At 37.7% G+C, this 18,940-nt stretch overlaps 1 protein-coding gene across 5 annotated transcripts in view; it reads right to left on the bottom strand.

Annotated features, from left to right (window-relative positions):
• Positions 1–202: 202 nt before the first annotated feature.
• Positions 203–18,940, bottom strand: part of RPS6KA3 (ribosomal protein S6 kinase A3) — a 110,301-nt gene continuing 91,563 nt past the window's right edge. For all 5 annotated transcript variants that reach the window (XM_057537881.1, XM_057537882.1, XM_057537883.1 and 2 more), the window contains 7 exons: positions 18,184–18,273; positions 16,081–16,239; positions 13,854–14,015; positions 9,775–9,851; positions 9,119–9,236; positions 6,288–6,428; positions 203–5,641 (listed from right to left, as the gene is read on the bottom strand). In XM_057537881.1, coding sequence (XP_057393864.1) covers positions 5,519–5,641; positions 6,288–6,428; positions 9,119–9,236; positions 9,775–9,851; positions 13,854–14,015; positions 16,081–16,239; positions 18,184–18,273 — 870 coding nt within the window. In that variant the 3' untranslated portion in view covers positions 203–5,518. The remainder of the gene's footprint in view (positions 5,642–6,287; positions 6,429–9,118; positions 9,237–9,774; positions 9,852–13,853; positions 14,016–16,080; positions 16,240–18,183; positions 18,274–18,940) is intronic.

Raw genomic sequence — 18,940 nt, forward strand, 5'->3', positions numbered from 1 at the left:
TATGAGTCTGATTTGACAAACTCTTTAGGTTAACCAAGACTTTGCATAGAAAAATTATTTTGCACTTCTTATTAACTCAGAAACATTCCTGTTTTAAGTTCTATCAATCCAATTTGATAAATGTATACTTTAGATAGAATAATTTGATAATATGAAGGATTAACAGTCATATAATTGAAATAATCTCATAAAGGGACATACATGAATTTATTTGAAACTTTATTATATAAATTTTCATTTCTTTTAAAGATTACAAAACCTGTTCTGTGACAGGAATACAAGCAATATTGTTCCAGGATTATTCATGGATACATCTGAAAGAGCTTTGATTATACATTAATAGTATGATTTGAAAACTTTCCAGATTAGACTCTTAAGTAAAACAATTTAAAGTATTCAGTGATATTTAATCCTTTACAAGCATTTCATAATTATGGCAGCAGGGCCAAGCATCTGATGCGATTTAACCACCAATAAAAGGTACAATACATATGAACTCATGATATGGTGCCTTGGGCTTCTGGCATGCCTTACTAGAGAGAAACTAGTATAAAGTAAAATCATATATAATAGTAGAAAAATATTTGTGATTTTTTTCTTTTTTAAAAACTGTTTAAGTAGATACCCATCCCTTTCCCACCCATGGCCAAAAATGCAAAATAATTACATCCCTTAGGTGTATACCTTCCCTTTTGCTTAGGGTAAGAGTTAAGATAAACATAATACAGGTATATAATTTTAAGAGTTAAAAACTCATCACCCATAATCATTAAGGATGCTAAGGAATGGCAATACCTTGAAGCTTTCTTTAAAAATTAAAAAACAAAGCCTTAGATGGTAAACTACACTTAGAGAAACGCAAACCAAAACCTTTATCCTTATGCCCTTGTTTTGTATTTAAAAGTTCTATTTTAAGTACTTGTTTGAAAAACTCAGTATACAGTTCACTCAGTACTATAGTGATAATAGGAGTAAAGATTTTCACTTCCATTAGATATTGAACTAATCTACTTAGAGAGGACTATTATAGCGACTCTCTTCTCACATACGTTTACATACATTGTACTCAAATGGTATGTGCTCTAAAGAGGTTTTCTTGAGGTTTGCACCTCTGAACTTAGTCTCTAAATTTTCCTTTCCACTAATCTCTATTCAATGTCATATACTTTGCTAGTTGCTCTGGGAGAAGTCATGGACATTTAAACAGCTTATCATGCACTTCAAGGTTATATGGCAAAATAATGAGGAAAGTGCCTTAAGAGGTAGGAAGTAGGCTCTCATCCCAACCCTTGGTATGCCCTGGTATGAACAGTTAAAAGACTGGAATCAAAGTGGTAAATGTGAGACTGATAGTAATACAAGGCTTAAGAAAATTAAGTCGATTTAGTTACTAGAATTCTTTGAAAACATTCAGTCACATTGGAACCAGTTACAAGTCACTCAATCACACAGAATACAGCAGTGTCAAAAATACATAAAGCACACTGTAGATACAAATTCTTCTTGGCCATCCATATTTAGTTATTATCATTCTGTAGATTCTTCACTAAAAAAAGTGGTTAAGCGTGGCTCTGCAGAATACCACACTCCCCAGAAAGCGAGTTTCATTCCTTCATTAACTGGTCTCCACCAATGGTCACTTGGGGAGACCAGCAAAATGTAAGCAATCTGGAGGTGAAAAGAGGACTATTTTCATTCATTGAAATAAAAATGCTGAGTTAGGTCAACTTATCTGTGAATTAAATAAGGCTCAAAGTATACATCCAGTTTGTTAGTCACATGGAGTTGGATCTTTCGGAGGGACAGAACTCTAGGACTGGATTGAAACCTCCTGGTTTAAGCACCAAGGTCAGCCATGGAACCCATCGTATTTGTTAGTCACAGAAAGCAGACCTTTTCTGACCATTTACATTCCTGAGATATCTGTCCTAATGCCTTCATAAATCTCAAATGCTGGATACCACCATAAGAGAGAATTCTCTCAATAGTAAAGCAGCCTGAAAAATTTTAGCTCATTTATAAAGGCCAGGAAGTAGAGAAAATCAAAGCCATGTTGAAATGTGTATTGCTGACTTTCATGGTGATGCACATCTATACCAAGCCCCCAAATCTTGAACGCTTTTCTGCTCTCACCTGAGGCTGGACGTACCCCAGCCTCTTTCTTACCCAACCCATGCTGCCCATTCATGAAACCTTTCCTGGGCTGAGGGTACAGGGCACAGCTAACAGGCTAGCCCCACCTCCCATGATGTCCCCTGGTCCCAACAGCAACCACTTCTTAAAAATAGATGGGAAATGGTTGGCCTGAACCTGCTCTTTGCAGCCCAGTGTGTGTGAAATGTAGAATCTCTACTGCATACACACCACACCCTCTCCAGATACTCACTAAGTGACTTTTCCCACACGTCAGTCTCCAGCCTCACAGCATCTTGATTCTGTGCCCTGTCAAAATTATTATATTTTTGGACTTTTGGGGTTGCTTGTGAATAAATGAATCCATATCAAATCTGTTAAAGTGAAGGGTCTATTGTACTTAGAAGGAAGACATATCTGTAAATTAGGAGCTGAAATGACTTACTTATACGACAGGTTAAAAGGACAAAAAACTTACCTTAATTTAGCATCATCACTTGAAAGGGAAGATAGAAAACACATGGTAGTGTAATCCATATTTTCCAGTATATGCTTGGTAATGTTAAGTCTACCATTCTGGATATTATTTTGGATTATAAGCTAAGAGGAGGTTTGTAAAAGTGGCCTGATAGTTTAGTTCCTTCTTTCATATTGAAATATCTTTCAGATTGAAATAAAACCTCCTGGGAGAAGCCCTGGTAACCAGCAGCACTAACTGGGAAAGCGCCTCACTACCACAACTATAGGGGCCAGGAGGAACTGGACTTGGAGAAATTAATGAAAAGGTTATCCCAGCACAAGCGTTACATTTAGAGCACATTGTTGGCCCAGTTTGTCTGCTCTGTCAAAGGCAATAGGAACACCAGAATCACAGATGAAATAAATTATACTCATGAACTGCTTTTTAGGCAGAAAGCCTTCAGTTTTGTGAACATATAACTTGCTTTTCTCCAATAAAATTGGCAGCTGTACTAGGCAAAGAAGGCATTCATATACCAGTAGAGGACTGCCCCAAGAAATATATAGTTTTTGAACAGCTCAGTTTGTGGTCGAGTGATAATACGAGGGGAAGGCAGCACGGTGTTATGAGGGAAAAAAACTGAAAGGGAAGTTAAGGATTCTAGTCTTTGCTTTGGGTCTCAGGTTCTTTACCTGCAATATGAGAAAGTTGGACTAGATAATTTAAAAGCATTTACACATTTACTTCTGGTTCTAAAAGACGATGATGGGCAATACACCTAAGCACTTATGGAATAGTGTTAGTGTCAAAAATCTGAAAAATGTTATCTTTTTTCTGCCTAGAGTTACATTAACATTTTAAAAGTGACAAGAATTTGGGATGACCATGGATGGTTGGGAACACTTAATAGAGGAGAAAGAAAAACAAAGCTTTCTTTCCAGGCACTGGAAGCAGCTGTTAATAATTAGCATCCATATACTCAAGAATATTTAAAAACTTTCTCCATCTAGATCTTCTGAAATCCCTCCTCCTATACATTTTTTATTTAGAAGATAAACTTATATTTGCTTTCTATGCAATAATCATTTTGTGTCACTTGGGCAAAAGGCGTGATAGATTTTCTCTTTCCCTTTAATTGCACAGAGGAGAAATTAAGGAATAACAAGTGGCTTCCAAGATATTTAGATAAACCATGCTTTCTTGGCTTTGTACTCTCAGGGGAAGATTTAAAGCTTCTGGCAGGAAAAAAGACTTCTGATGTAAATGGCTTAGTACATGACTAGGAAAGATCTGTTCAGGCACAATCTTGATGAGATAAGTTAAATCACCTTTTCCTTGCTCATATGTTTTTCATATTACATATTGATGTATGCTAGGTAGCTTGGCAAAGATACAGGTAATAATGGATGCAGAAGTTTCTTTAATGATATTGTGGAAACTAACAAATTAGATGTAGATAATGAATAATCTAAGCAGATCCAGTGACCATTATGAAAACTGATCATTTCTGAAGTTAAAGAAAGCATTATATGAAACTAAGACAACACTGTAAATCAACTATATTCCAATAAAAATTTAAAAAAAAAGAAAAGAAAGCATTATATGGCTATAAATCATCAGGAGGAATTCAGAAAACACTCAATGCCGAACATTCACTTAGCCTACCTCAGCTATGATTGTTTGATCAAGAATGTTTTATTCCCTAGAATAAGAAAGTTTAAATCCAATTTCATAGAGAGGCCTGTGGCCTTTATTACATTCAAATTAGTGTTTAATATAGAGCATCTTAATGGGATAGAATTCATTATGATTTATTTTCCCCCAAAAAGCATACTTTTCCTGCAGGTATACAAGAACAGGTATCCTGTTATTCATATGCTAAATTCTGCAATTTGATCTATTTAAACATGAAATATTCAATGGGACTTCAATGGCCTGTTGCTAAATTTTCCTTCGCCAATCTCTTCACCATGCCTCTTAAAGGCCTTTGATGTATATTGGGAAAAATCCCAAATTTATGTCAACTACTAAGAATGGATACTATTTAAGATTAAAAGTGCAAGGACTACTTCCTTAATTAAGGAAAAAAGACCCTAAGGAGTTGCAAAGTATATGGACTAACTTCACAGGTGTACTCTTGATGTCATACCACACACATATGATAACTTTCTTTACCATAACAGCTCTCTAGGTTAGCCTGACAGAGCACCTGACTTTAAGAAACAAACGAACGAACCAGTGAAACAGACATGGGGAGAGATATGTACATTTTGGAAGTATTACATTCAACGGCTGTTCTACAATCTGGCCATTTTTAGGGCTGTCCAACAATACTGTTAATCCAGGTGAACTATTTAACCAGATTTAATAGTCAATTGATTAATAATAGATTCCAAGTTAAACAAGGCATGTATACATTAAAGAAAGCAGTACAGAAATGTACTGTATATGAACTGTTTACAAAAACATACAAAATGTTGGATGGCACAAGGGATACAGTGCTAATATAAACGGATTGTTTAAGCTAAGTGCTTAACATAAACTGTCCATCCCTATAACTAACAAAGAATATTTAAGGGACATGAAATATTTTCTATAAAAATAATGCTATGTGGTGTAGAGTACTTTATTCAGTGTATTTTTAGGTGGTATTCATATGTTCATTATTCTTCTTGTTGATTCAGTGAATATATCCTCATCATGTTTCCATTTGCAATTCATCCGAAGCTCCAGGAAAATCTAACTTGCTAACAATCATCTAAAGCGAGAAGAGACGGAAGCGGGAGCAGCAGCAGGAGCAGCAGCATTGTGGGTACCAGCTGGGACAGTGTGTGCTTGCAGGTGTCTCTCAGGTGTGTGCTACCTGTCGCCAGAACTTGTGCTATCAGCTTACACCATGGTACCAAATATCTCACTGAGGTCACTTCACAGGGCTGTAGAGGTGATTTTTTTAATACCTCTCCGCTGAGCAAGAGTAGAGCGGCCTACTGGTTCCAAAACTGGTGACTGATTACGGTTTAAAGCAGAGTATGTAGCTGCCATGGCACCCTGAAAACAGGAAAGAAAGGTCACAAATAATGACAATGGGTAGTCACCTGTACACAGAATATGAAATGATTTTTTCCCAGATATTTTCTTCATATGCAAATTTATATAGATTTTGTTAGGCTCATAATGAAAATAACCACACAGGTCAAATCCTCTGCTTTAACTAAAACTGAAGAGGCCAATGTGGGAGGTTGAAATTATTGATGAGAGAGGACAGGGGTGGGCTCATAACAAGCAGTCCTTACTTTTCTCAGGACTATTAAATTTGTTTTTCCTTTGCAATCCTTTACCATGAGAGTCAGCAAGGCATGCTGTTTTAGAATTTGTATTTTGCCACTGCTGACAACCTCAAGGAGTCTGCTTTGGGTTGTGCGTAAGAAAGACAAGTACAAAGAAAAGTTAGGAAATCCATAAAGTTTATCTGATTGATAAATTCAGAAGTCATTCCTGAACTGGTTTTATTATGCTATTTTGGCATGCCTTGACCTTTTCTTTTCTAAATCACCCACTATAAGAGAATCCCACGCAAGAACTGGATGCAGGTTGAGAGGCAAAGTGAAAGGGCAAGGTGCTGTGGTACGGAGAGGGCGTCTCATAGTCTCTCCTGGAGGACACGTGGCACACAGTGCCCAAATGGTCCGCTCACCTTGACTAGATGCGGTGCGTCCTGTCTGTTTAGTTGGTATTGCGGCAGTTGGTCCCAGTGGACGATCCAAGGATGTCTGAGCACAAGGGCAGCAGTCAGTCTCTGATGAGGGTCCACATGAAGCATCTTTGACACCAGGTCCTATAATGGGAAAAAGAATAATAAAATAAACTTAAACCTTTGTTTTTCTATAGCACCTGATACTGTTGAGTATTCTGCCTTGGCTTCTATGACACTATTTTTTCCCACTAGCAGACCTTTGGGTGCAAAGCAATTTGGTCAATATGACAATTTGTTTAAAAAAAAAAAGCAGGGGCTTCCCTGGTGGCGCAGTGGTTGAGAATCTGCCTGCCAATGCAGGGGACACGGGTTCGAGCCCTGGTCTGGGAAGATCCCACATGCCACGGAGCAACTGGGCCCGTGAGCCACAATTACTGAGCCTGCGCGTCTGGAGCCTGTGCTCCGCAACAAGAGAGGCCGCGATGGTGAGAGGCCCGCGCACCGCGATGAAGAGTGGTCCCCACTTGCCGCAACTAGAGAAAGCCCTTGCACAGAAACGAAGACTCAACACTGTCATAAATAAATAAATAAATAAATAAATAAAAGAACGTGAATTTCTAAAAAAAAAAAAAAAGAAAAGCAAAAACTTAGGTCTTTGTTTTCTCCTCCCTGAGTAACAGTAATTTTTGGTGTATTACAAAGGGTAAATTTACCACATTTTATGTATCTTTAAGGACTTTGGCTCTTTTTTCCCTCAGATATTCTGAGTTTTCTACATTTTTGTGGGTTTATTTCTAAGTAATTTTCAGCTACCTAAGACTTTTTTGTGCTATTGGTAATGCTGAAAAGCAGTACATAACTGTCCAATAACAGGAATTAACTGGAGGGCTCTAAATGCTCCCCTCAAAGATTACAGAGTTATTTTTATTTTTTTTCTACTTCCCAATTTTGTGGGTATTCACCGTATTACATTATACTTGTAATCACAGGTCTTAACTGGACAAATTAGCAAAAGTTATTAGTAATCACATGGCATTCATAAGATAGGCTACGAGTTGGATGCAATTTTTTGTGCTCTATTTGTATCTCATCCTCACCTGCCTTGCACTCAAAAAAGCATAATAAAATGCAAGTGAATGAGAACCAAATTATAAAAATTATAGAGATAACCTCGACTTGCTTTAACTTACTAAAAAAAGCAGGCAGTGTGTAAACTCTGATACTTTCTACGGTAACATTACTTGATATGCCTGACAACTGATCGTGACAAAGTTTGTGGTGGACTCCAATGGATAAGAACTACTACTTCACAGAGTGACCTTGAAAAAGGAAAATCTGATCACTACAATGCTTAGTATTTTTCAACAGTTCCCCAATACTTAGAGTAAACCCCAAATCTTGAGCATGATCGACAAAGCCTTCCATAATTGGGGTTCATCGGCTACCCTCTCACGTGTACCCTGTACTAGTCATACCAAACTCCTTGAACTGCCCTGGAGGCATTCTGCCATTCCCATGCCATCAGGACCACGCATGGGCTGATCCCTCAGCCTGGGATGGACTACATCCTTCTGCTTCCCAAAGCTGCCTGGCGAATCCCTTCATTGCTTTTGGAAAGCGTTCCCTGAAATCTTTCTGATCAAGCATCATCTGTGAACTTCTTTAGCATAGAAAACAGACCCTTGTAACAGCACATGTGACACTGTACTGTATATTTTTGGCTATCTCCCAACTAGACTGTGAGCTCTCTGAGATCAGGAATTCCATCTGAGTCACATTTTTATCCCTGGAGCCTTCACTTACTAATAAGCGCATTGTAGGTGCTCAATACATGAATTAAAAAGTAAACAAGTACCCAGAAAAATGAATTATCTGGTTTAAAAAATTTTATTGTTAAACAAGGGGAAAGGCTAACATATCATTTTAAATACAGTTACAAAACTAAATATTATCTACACAGACATTAAGCTGGTCAACTGAGGCTTCATCTCTATGCCAAAAGTATCTATAAAAATTTCTGACATACCCTATTTACTAATGCAATCACCTCAACTCAAGCATCCACCTCTAAGAAAAATGAGCAAGCACTTTTTACCAATATGTATCTTCCTCATCTCCTCTATCTTTTACTTATTTTGAAATGAAAAACTTTGCTCTTCTTTTTAAATATTTTCTCTAAATAAAGTGAAACTAGAGCAGAGTTAGAAAGCAAATCAGCGTTATTCAGGGGATGGCAGGTCTTCCAGCGAGAAAGGCTTTCCAAATAGATTTCAAGCAGACATATAAAACTAAATTACTGTCTACTGTGAAAAAGATTGACCCCTTTCTTCATAATATGGACCAAAAATAGAACATGGTGTAGTTATTCTAGGGAACAAGGGCTTTGGAATCAGCTATTTATTTTGGAGCATCCACATGTGCCTGGTGTATAACTGAGGATAAGTTCACACTAAAATTCTGGGCCTTGGTTTCCTACTGTGAAATGGTGATACTACCACCTATGTTACAGGGTTGTTAACAGGACTAAATGGGATAATTTAGGTAAAGTGCAGTGTGAGGCACAGAGGAGACACACAAATCATGAAGACCACCACCATTATTATTCATCATGTTCATCAGTAAAAAGTAGCTTGAGATATATAGATAATAAAGCCAAACCAATATATTCTGGGAAAGAAACAAAATTAGTGGTCAATTTTTGAGTTCGAGTTATTTGGTAACATCATTTCAATACAACTTTATAAACAGGTTTCTAACTGATATTATTTTTTCTCACTAGAGATTATGAAAAATTATTTTCTCAAAAACTTTTAATAGGAAGCCATACTTACCTTTGCTGTGTCTGAAACAGAATTCCAGTAGCCACCACTGAGTGAGAATTTTCCACTTCCTATCCGTGCCAGTATTTCCTCTGGTGTATCATCAGGGCCATTTGCAAATGGAGTGTAACTAATTTATAATAGAATTAAAATGCTAATGAATAAAACTTCTTTTTTGGTCGGTAATTTTTATATTTATTTGCAGTATCCAAAAGTACTCTAAGTAGTTCATTTAATGTAATACTTTATTAAAACCTACTAAAGTAAAAAAATATCAACAACATGAAGCTTCATAAAGCACCAGGTCAAGATATAAGTTATGAAATATTAATTTAGATTTAAGATACAATAATATAAATGAGATATGACACATTATAGAATAAAATATTTAAAACAGTATATGTTTATGACATAACTAGACCACAAAAAAGATATGGAAAAAAATCAACTTATGACCTCAAGACATTAATAATAGTACACTATAGAAAACAGTAATGATACAGCTATAAATGTGAGAGAGAGAGAGAGAGAGAGAGATAGGATTGTATTATTAAACAAGATGAGAAAATATGGAAAGATATTACAACATAGAGATTAGAAAAATAAACCTAGATAATTTAAACAAAATATTGATAAATAAATGCTTACAACATATGGTACATACTCACCCAGTGAGCATTGTATAGAGGAGGACACCAAGACTCCATATATCACAAGCAGCATCATAGCCTTGTCGTTTTAAAACCTAGAAAAAGTAAAAATTAGTATTAACACATTGCTGTTTATTATATAGATTTGGATAGGCTGTGAACTGAATTATATCTCCTAAATCAATGCATACAAGAAAAACAGAACATGATTAACAAACAAGGCAATACAGTAATCCTATTCTAGAACCTTCTACTACTACTAATTCATATATATAAATTTAAATTTTTTTTGGCATTTTAAATCTTTTTTTTAAATTAATTTATTTTATTTATTTTATTTTTGGTTGCATTGGGTCTTCGTTGCTGCAAGCAGGCTTTTCTCTGGTTGCAGCGAGTGGGGGCTACTCTTTGTTGAGGTGTGCAGACTTCTCATTGTGGTGGTTTCTCTTGTTGGGAGCACGGGCTCTAGGCGCACGGGCTTCAGTAGCTGTGACACACGGGCTCAGTAGTTGTGGCTCGTGGGCTCTAGAGCTCAGGCTCAGTAGTTGTGGCGCACAGGCTTAGTTGCTCCACGGCATGTGGGATCTTCCCGGACCAGGGCTCAAACCCGTGTCCCCTGCATTGGCAGGTGAATTCCTAGCCACTGTGCCACCAGGGAAGCCCCCAGCATTTTAAAGCTTATAACTTTATTTCTTTCTTGGTGAACTAACAACTGCTTGGGACTCTGGCCATGGACCTATGTCAGACATGTTCATAGGTGAGAATTGTATAAATTTAAATTTTGATATTCAAATTAATTTACTGAATGCTGCTGTGGCACACAGTGGACCATAAAAATAAATTGAAGGTAAATTTCTTATTTAAATGTATTTATATTTTGTATGGGGCTGCAGAAACGATTAACATAAAACAATTAAGAAAATATATAACTAAGTATAAATGGTATAGTGCAAAACTGTTCTTTTATATATATATAATTTGATTTACTCAAGCATTTAATAATCACCAACTATTATCAGGCATAAACTGTGACAAATACATTGTGACCACCTAGAGGGGTGGGACAGGGAGGGTGGGAGGGAGACGCAAGAGGGAGGAGATATAGGGATATATGTATATGTATAGCTGATTCACTTTGTTATAAAGCAGACACTAACACACCATTGTAAAGCAATTATACTCCAATAAAGAAAAAAAAATGTGACAAGTACAAAACAACTGTTTTCCTTAAGAAAATCAGAATCTGGCAAAGGAAATAAACATATACGTAGTTAACAATTCAACATGATAAGTATTCTAACAAAACTATATGTCTAAAGGATATGAGTACAAAGATGAGGAAGCAATTCATTCTTGATATGGGGAGAGAGGGAAAGCTAGGAGGCAGCCTGCTTGTATTGGGCCTATAAGTAAGAATTCAGGAGGCAAAGTGAAGAGGTGGGGGAGGGCAGAGGACACTCAAAGGGCAGAGGCAAGAGAGCAGAGCCTGCTTAGCGCCAGGCAAGTTCAGTGTGGCCAGATTTCCAGACAGGGGATACTAGAGAGACTGAAGGGCTTTTTTTTTTTTTTTTGCTGCCCCGTGCAGCATGTGGGATCCTAGTTCCCCGACCAGGGATCGAACCCACGCCTCCTGCACTGGAAGCGCGGACTGCTAACCACTGGACCGCCAGGGAAGTCCCTGAAGGGCTTTTTTAAAGGCTTTTAAAATTATTTATTTATTTGGCCGCGCCACACGGCTTGCGGGATCTTAGTTTCCCGACTAGGGATCGAACCTGGGCCCCAGCAGTGAAAGCGCTGAGTCCTAACCACTGGACCACTAGGGAATTCCCTGAAGAGCTTTTTATAAAAAACTTGTTAAGTAATCTAGATTTTTTCCCCTGCAGGCAATCAGATGTTATTGAAGCATTAAAGAGGAAAATAAAATAAGTGGATGTGTATACCAGAAAGATAACTCAAGGCATAGAGGAAATGCTGGCAAGAAGAGAGAATGGAGACAGGCCACCTCATAGGAGGCAATTTGTAGCAAACTAAGTGAAAGGCTGTGAGGATCTGTACTAAGGCAGGACATAAAGGGGAAAAGACATAAAGATAAAATGGGAAGGACTTAGTAAAGATTGGATGTATAGGGTTTCCCTGGTGGCGCAGTGGTTAAGAATCCGCCTGCCAACACAGGGGACACAGGTTCGAGCCCTGGTCCGGGAAGATCCCACATGCCACGGAGCAACTAAGCCCATGTGCCACAACTACTGAGCCTGCGCTCTAGAGCCCGCGAGCCACAACTACTGAGCCCGTGTGCCACAACTACTAAGCCTGCGCTCTAGAGCCCATGCTCCGCAACAAGAAGAGCCACCGCAATGAGAAGCTCGCGCACCGCAACGAAGCGTAGCCCCCGCTCTCCGCAACTAGAGAAAGCCCACGCACAGCAACAAAGGCCCAGTGCAGCCAAAAATAAGTAAATAAAATAAATTTTTTAAAAAAGCAAAGCATTAAAAAAATATATCTTACTGTATGTTATATGGCAAAATAAAATTAAAAAAAAAGATTGGATGTATGGGGTAAGGGAAAAGGGGTCTAAAATATTTAGGAATCAGAGTGGAAAGGATTTGGCAACAGACTGAATGTGGAGAAATAACAGAGAAGGAAGATTTCAGGAGGACTTTAAAGTTTTAACCCAGATGACTAAACGGTAAAGAGGAGACAAAGAGTTAAGAGGTCAGTCTAAGGACAGTTTGATCACTGAAGATTTCCTGAAGGAGAATTTAGAGGCAGGGTCTAAAGCAAAAAACATTCCAAAAAAAAAACATTCCAATGTGCCAAGGCATAAAAGCTACATGGTGATTTCAAGAAGCAGACTGCTTATATGAAGCAGGAAACAATCATGAGGAAAAATTAGATGGCTGGATTAGGGGGCCACGCTTGGACACCAATGTGTGTCAGAGGCTGTGGATATGTGGACAAAGAAGAAAATAATCTGTCCCTCATCAGTTCTAGTATCTCTGGGAGAACAGACTCAAATAATCTTTAAAAAATATTTTTCTATCTAAAAAGTAACAAAATTACAAAAAGTTTGGAAAACAGAGGGGGGAATCCAACTATCTTAACATTATCAACTATTACAATTTTTGTGAAATATCTAGCACATGGTAAAAGCACAGACTTTGCAGCCAGGTTGCTTGGGCTCAGATCTAGATCTGACCGCAGGCAAATGACATCACCCCCTCACTGTGCACCTGGTTTCCTATAAAATGCAAATAAAAGTACTCACCTCACGTAAGTTATAATGAGAATGAATTATTATATATAAATCATATCTCTGAGGATGAAATCCGTTAATATATGTGCCTGGCACATAAGCCCTATATTAGGATTAACTATTGTAGTTACAATTTTTTACACAGTGATAATCAAAAGGCAAGAAATTCTGAGGGCAAAGCAGTGGATTTTACAGTTGCTACAGTGGGGAACTGCAATTTCTTAGGAAAAGAAGCAACCTGATCAAAGCAGTGCTTGAAGAAGACTTCAGCAGCTTTGTAGCTTCTTTGTGGACTGATCACAGAATGACAAAAGGAAGCAACGTGCACCTAGGCTGCAGCAGTCATCTGGGGGTGTGGTGAGGGAAGCAGGGGCTAGGATGGCAGTTCTGTGAACAGAAGAGCCCCGAACCGGTTGCAGGGGATAACAGAGATGGTAACTGGTTATACAGCTAAAGACAAGAAGAGCCCATGATGTTTTAGCCTTAGAAATACAAGGAAGATGGTGACCAAACCAGGAAATTCGAAGGGTGTTAGGAAAGGGGAAGAATAAGCTAGTTTCCATTTAACTCCATGCACTGACAAGCATGAAAGTGTCAGCGATAGTAGTTAGCTACAGATGTGTGATTATGCAGAAAGACAGAAGTCAGAGCAGGAAAAGCATTATAGGTAGTACTGGATTGATGACAGGGTGAACTACCAACAGAAGAAAAAAGGCTGACATTTTATTCTAATTATTTGCTCAGTAACTCTTCAATTAAACAACTATTAACTATTCTATATTAAACACAGTAAATGAGTTTTTAAATATACTGAAATATTGCAAGCAAACTCTTTCACAATTACCTCTGGTGCAACAAAATTTGCAGTATAACAAGGAGTCATGAGAAGACCATTTTCTGCTCTTAGCTGTTTGGCAAAGCCAAAATCACAAATTCGAATAGATTCTGGATTGCCAGATTCATCCACATAAAGAATGTTGCTAGGTTTCAAGTCTCTGTGAACCACCTAATTGAAATACAAATTAAAGAGGTGCATTAACAACAATACATTTCCATTATGGAAAATTATTTATTCACAAACTGTCAAGCAATGCACTTAACAGGATGATGGGTACCAACCTTTACACTATCCCAACGTTATAAAATGCTGACAGTGTAATATAACTGCAACACAGAACTGGGGCAAGGAGAGGAGGAAGAAAGAACAGTACTTACCTTCCCCCTCTTTGTCCAATTAAGTAAGCGGATTAAGGAAAAATGCAAATAGCAGTAATATCTGTCTCCAGGTTATTCATCGTTCAACAAATATTTATGGAATGTGTATCATGTACCAGGGTATTATACAAGGAGCTGCAGATACTTTGGTGAACAAGACCTGTAAGATCCTTGCCTTTATATGCTAGGAACTTAGTAGTAAGGGAGGCAGAGAATAAATAGGTGAGAGATGGGGCATAACTCGGGCGGGTCAGGAAGGGTCTCTAGAGGAGGTAACAACTGATCCAAGATCTGAAGAACAGAATGAACAAGCCAGAAGAGTGGGGGTAGTCATTCTAAGTAGAGGGAATGGCATGTACAATGGATGAACACAACAAACATGTACAGACAGGCTCAATGAAACAGGCATGGGTTTTAGGAGTAAAAAGGAAAAAAAACTCCCAGATTTACGTAAGTACTGCCTACTTGATATCCAAGTAACAATGTCACAAACACAAAAAGATACCATTCCTTTAGAGTTTGTATTACTTTCCCCCTTTAATCACCTACTTGAATACTTCTTTTATCATAAGCCTCTCTGACACTCCTTATTAGACTTATGTGTTTCCTCCATCACCAAATTCTGAGTCTATGTTCTAACCAATAACCTCAGTTTTAGGTCCTAACATCCGGAACACTACTTCTCCAGACCATTTTAATAACTAATTACTGCTGAGGCACTGAGAAAAGAACATAGAAGAGTTAGATGACTGCAAACTCACAAATTCTTCAGTGAAAACTGAGTTCTACCAATTTCCAGTCCCAGTACTAGGCAAATCTTGAGCAGCTACAAGTCAAGAAGCTCTAGAATTAAATTAACACATTTCATTTGTTAGCTTCTAGGGGCAAAGAAAACGAGAATAACGTATTGAAAATAAACTCCTTAAGAAGAAATCTCTTATTCTTTTCTTGCTTCCCATTCCTCTTCATTCCTCTGCTGTTCTCCTTTCCTCCCTCCCCTCATCTCTCCTTTGTTCCCCTTCTCTCCCAGACTTCTCTTCTTTTAAAAATATGATTTTTTTTTTTGCCATTTACTAAAAATCTATATGCAGGAAGAAAGGAGGAGAGCATCCACCATCCAGAAACCAGGTGGCTATTTGGCCTCATCTGTTTGAAGGATTTCCTTTTATAAGTGAATACAACCCATGACTCTCTGGTTCACTTCTAAACTCGAAATGGGCCCAGTTCTCAAAAGTACACAGTGGCCTAGCAAAAACGGTGCTACGTCTTCCAGGTCACAAAATCTCACTCACTTCTTGGGAAGCATAAAAATTTAATGTTTATAAACAAGCTAAAATTTCAAAGTAGAACTTCAAGCTCATGACATGTACACAGTGCTATATTTAAAATGGATAACCAACAAGGACCTACTATATAACACAGGGAACTCTGCTCAATATTATGTAACAACCTAAATGGGAAAAAAATTTGAAAAAGAACAGATACATTTATATGTATAACTGAATCACTTTGCTGTACACCTGAAACTGAAACTCTCACAACATTGTTAATCAACTATACTCCAATATAAAATAAAAAGTTAAAAAATTAAATTAAATTAAATTAAAAAAAGAAAGAAACAAAAAAGAATTTCAAGCTCAAAGGGAGAAGTCTACATAGAGGAAGAACAGTATAGGATAATTAAGCTAATATAATTTTCATTACATGCATAAATTAGCTTCTACCTTTGTAATTTCAGCTCAAACATTAAGAAAGAAAAGGTAAGAAAAAGGGTATTTGGTATTTTATACCAAATTTTATAAGATATTATATATATGTGTGTGTGTGTATATATGTAAAACATTAAAAAGACTTACCCCTTGTGCGTGAAGATATTCAACAGTTTTGGTTATAGTAAACAGGACAGCACTGGCCTCTCGTTCAGAGAAAAATTTCTGTCTAAGAATTTTATCCAGCAATTCACCCCCTTTCATAAGTTCTGTCACTACATACACATATTTTCCATCATCATATACCTGTAACATTTAACAGCAAAATGTAAAAAATTATGTGAATCTTTACATGTGCTCAGGACACAGTTTGGCATAGTAAAGAGAAATTAAAACTCACTTTATATTCAAGGAAAATTTTACTTATCACAACCAATGAAGGATATAAAATTTGCAAACAATTTTATACACATAAAGATATTAAAATAGGAATTGATGAGACTGAATGTCAGAAAAATAACCTTTAATTTCCTTCCGTGAACCTTAACTCATGGCAATCAAAATAAGTATGGGTATGGTATCCGAAGGGGCACTGAACTTCTGCTCTTAGGGTGTGTTCCTCTTGATCTTTCTACCTACTAATGATGAGAGGGACTGGTAGAAAGACATGCTGCTGTGATTTTCCTGGAACTTCTGTATTTATACATACAGTACAAAGAATTATTCTGGTTTTGATTAAATCGAAAGACAAGCTGTGGCAAGAATTAAGTAGGAAGATTAAGTAGCAAAGAGAAATTCCATTCAACCACGCAGAAGCATACCAATTTACTCCTAATGTAGAAAAAGAAAGCTCACTGTAATTTTGGATTTGTACTCTAGGCAATCCCGAACTGAAATAACCCTCTCCTTAAACCTAAGGCCCTTTTTATTCCCCTCTTCTCATAGAGTTACTGCACACCTTTGCTTAGCTCCCTAAGAGGTACCATGTATTAGGGCCCCAAATATGGAGAAAACAAGGTACCTGCCCTCAAAGTTTTTATTCTAGTAGGGAGAAACAGACATAGAAATACGAGTTTAAAAAAATGTTGGAGATGCTGTAACAAAAGTGGGGATAATTTTAGAGACTTTGGAATTTGAAATGAAGGAAGGAGCAAAGATGTAAAAAATAGCAACAGCTTAGGGAGTTCCCTAGGCAAGGCTGAGAGAAAGTGTTTTCTACATTCCCTTTTTAATTTACTTGGTTGGATTCTTGGAGGTTATATTAATTAAAGAGTCACTTAAGTGAAACATTTAATGGGACTAAGTTAACATTCTCCTCTAACAATGAACAGTGATAAATTATTCTGAGGAAATTAGAGTTTCGGTTAGGAAGGAGAAGGGAGGATAAACATTGGAATTCACAGAACCTCAGAGGTGAAAGGTACCTTAGGAGTCCTCTGGCTTACCTGGCCACATGCCACTTCTGGTCTACAATACCCAGACACGGCCTTTGAGCCTATGTGAGCACCACGAGCAAGAGAGGACTTAATGCTGCCTGAGGAGTTCGCACCCTTTGCCAACACCTCTGTTATGATGAAAGCTGTAAGTAGCAGGGAAAGGAAACCTCACTTGTCTGGGGGGTGGTGATGGGCAGGGCAGGATTCCTGAAGGAAGTAATGCCTTAGCTAAGTCTTAGATGTGTGGTAGTTAGCCAGGCAAAAAAGGGCAATGGCATTCTCAACTGAGTGAATCATAAATTCAAAGACAGAGCAGCAGAAGAAAACGAGGCATGTTAAAAAAAATTTGTACATACTTGAGCATGGCTGGAGCATAGGGTGTGTGAGGAAGTGTGAAAACTACTACAGACAGAGGAATGCAGGGACCAGAGGTGATGGGGAAGATGAACTGCAGGCAGGGAAGTAACACGGTTACATATAAGGGACAGCTCTCTCTGGCAGTACTGTGGAAGACAGTTTGGGGAGCCTATGGAGCCTGAGACTAGTCAATCCTGAACATAATTAATACCCAAGTGTTCCAGTAAAAACTGATATTAAAAGCAATAATGTAATACTTTTCTTCTTAAAGGCAGAAAAATTAACTATATAAACATTTTTCTCTATAACTGGAATTATGCTATATATGTTGGCCTCTAATTTATTTATTTTTTTACTCACTATATCGAATTCTTTGTCTACCACATGATATTTGAAAACATTCCAAATATGAGTTAGACAACTGAGTCAAATGATCTAGGTTAAAGAATCTACTTACATCCTTTAGAGTAATAATGTTTGGATGTTGTCCATAACGAAGAAGAATTTCAATTTCTTCTGTAGGGTCTCTCTTGCTTTTATCAATAATCTAAAAGGCAAATATTTATCATAAAATCTCATGAACTATACAGTATAAACGTTAAGTATTTACAGCTACAGACTTAGGTGTTATTTTGTGTAAACACTGTATTTATAAGCCATTTATCAACCATTTTTATTCAAGTATCTGGCCAGACTGTCTAATCAAAATTTGGAAGCCAGTCTTGATATAGATGGCAAGGCTGTAAAGTAAACTCTATGCCATGAGTCACATTCAAACCAGGTCTGTCTAGTTTAAGTTTTTAGCAAGTTTAGGATTTAATAAAAACTCAAAAGCCTCAAGAAAAGGTACCAAGAACACAGTTAACATATCTTTCTTCCAGCCTTCAATGTCTTACACCTTTGGGAACTCAGTTAACTTAAAAAAAAAAAAAGATTTATTTATTTGTTTATTTTTGGCTGTGTTGGGTCTTCGTTTTTGTGCAAGGGCTTTCTCTAGCTGCGGCAAGCGGGGGCCACTCTTCATCGCGGTGCGCGGGCCTCACTATCATGGCCTCTCTTGTTGGGAGCACAGGCTCCAGACGCACAGGCTCAGTAGTTGTGGCTCATGGGCCTAGTTGCTCCGTGGCATGTGCAATCTTCCCAGACCAGGGCTCGAACCCGTGTGCCCTGCATTGGCAGGCAGATTCTCAACCACTGCGCCACTAGGGAAGCCC

The sequence above is a fragment of the Balaenoptera acutorostrata genome, chromosome X, assembly GCF_949987535.1.
Source record: "Balaenoptera acutorostrata chromosome X, mBalAcu1.1, whole genome shotgun sequence".
Taxonomy (NCBI): Eukaryota; Metazoa; Chordata; class Mammalia; order Artiodactyla; family Balaenopteridae; genus Balaenoptera; species Balaenoptera acutorostrata.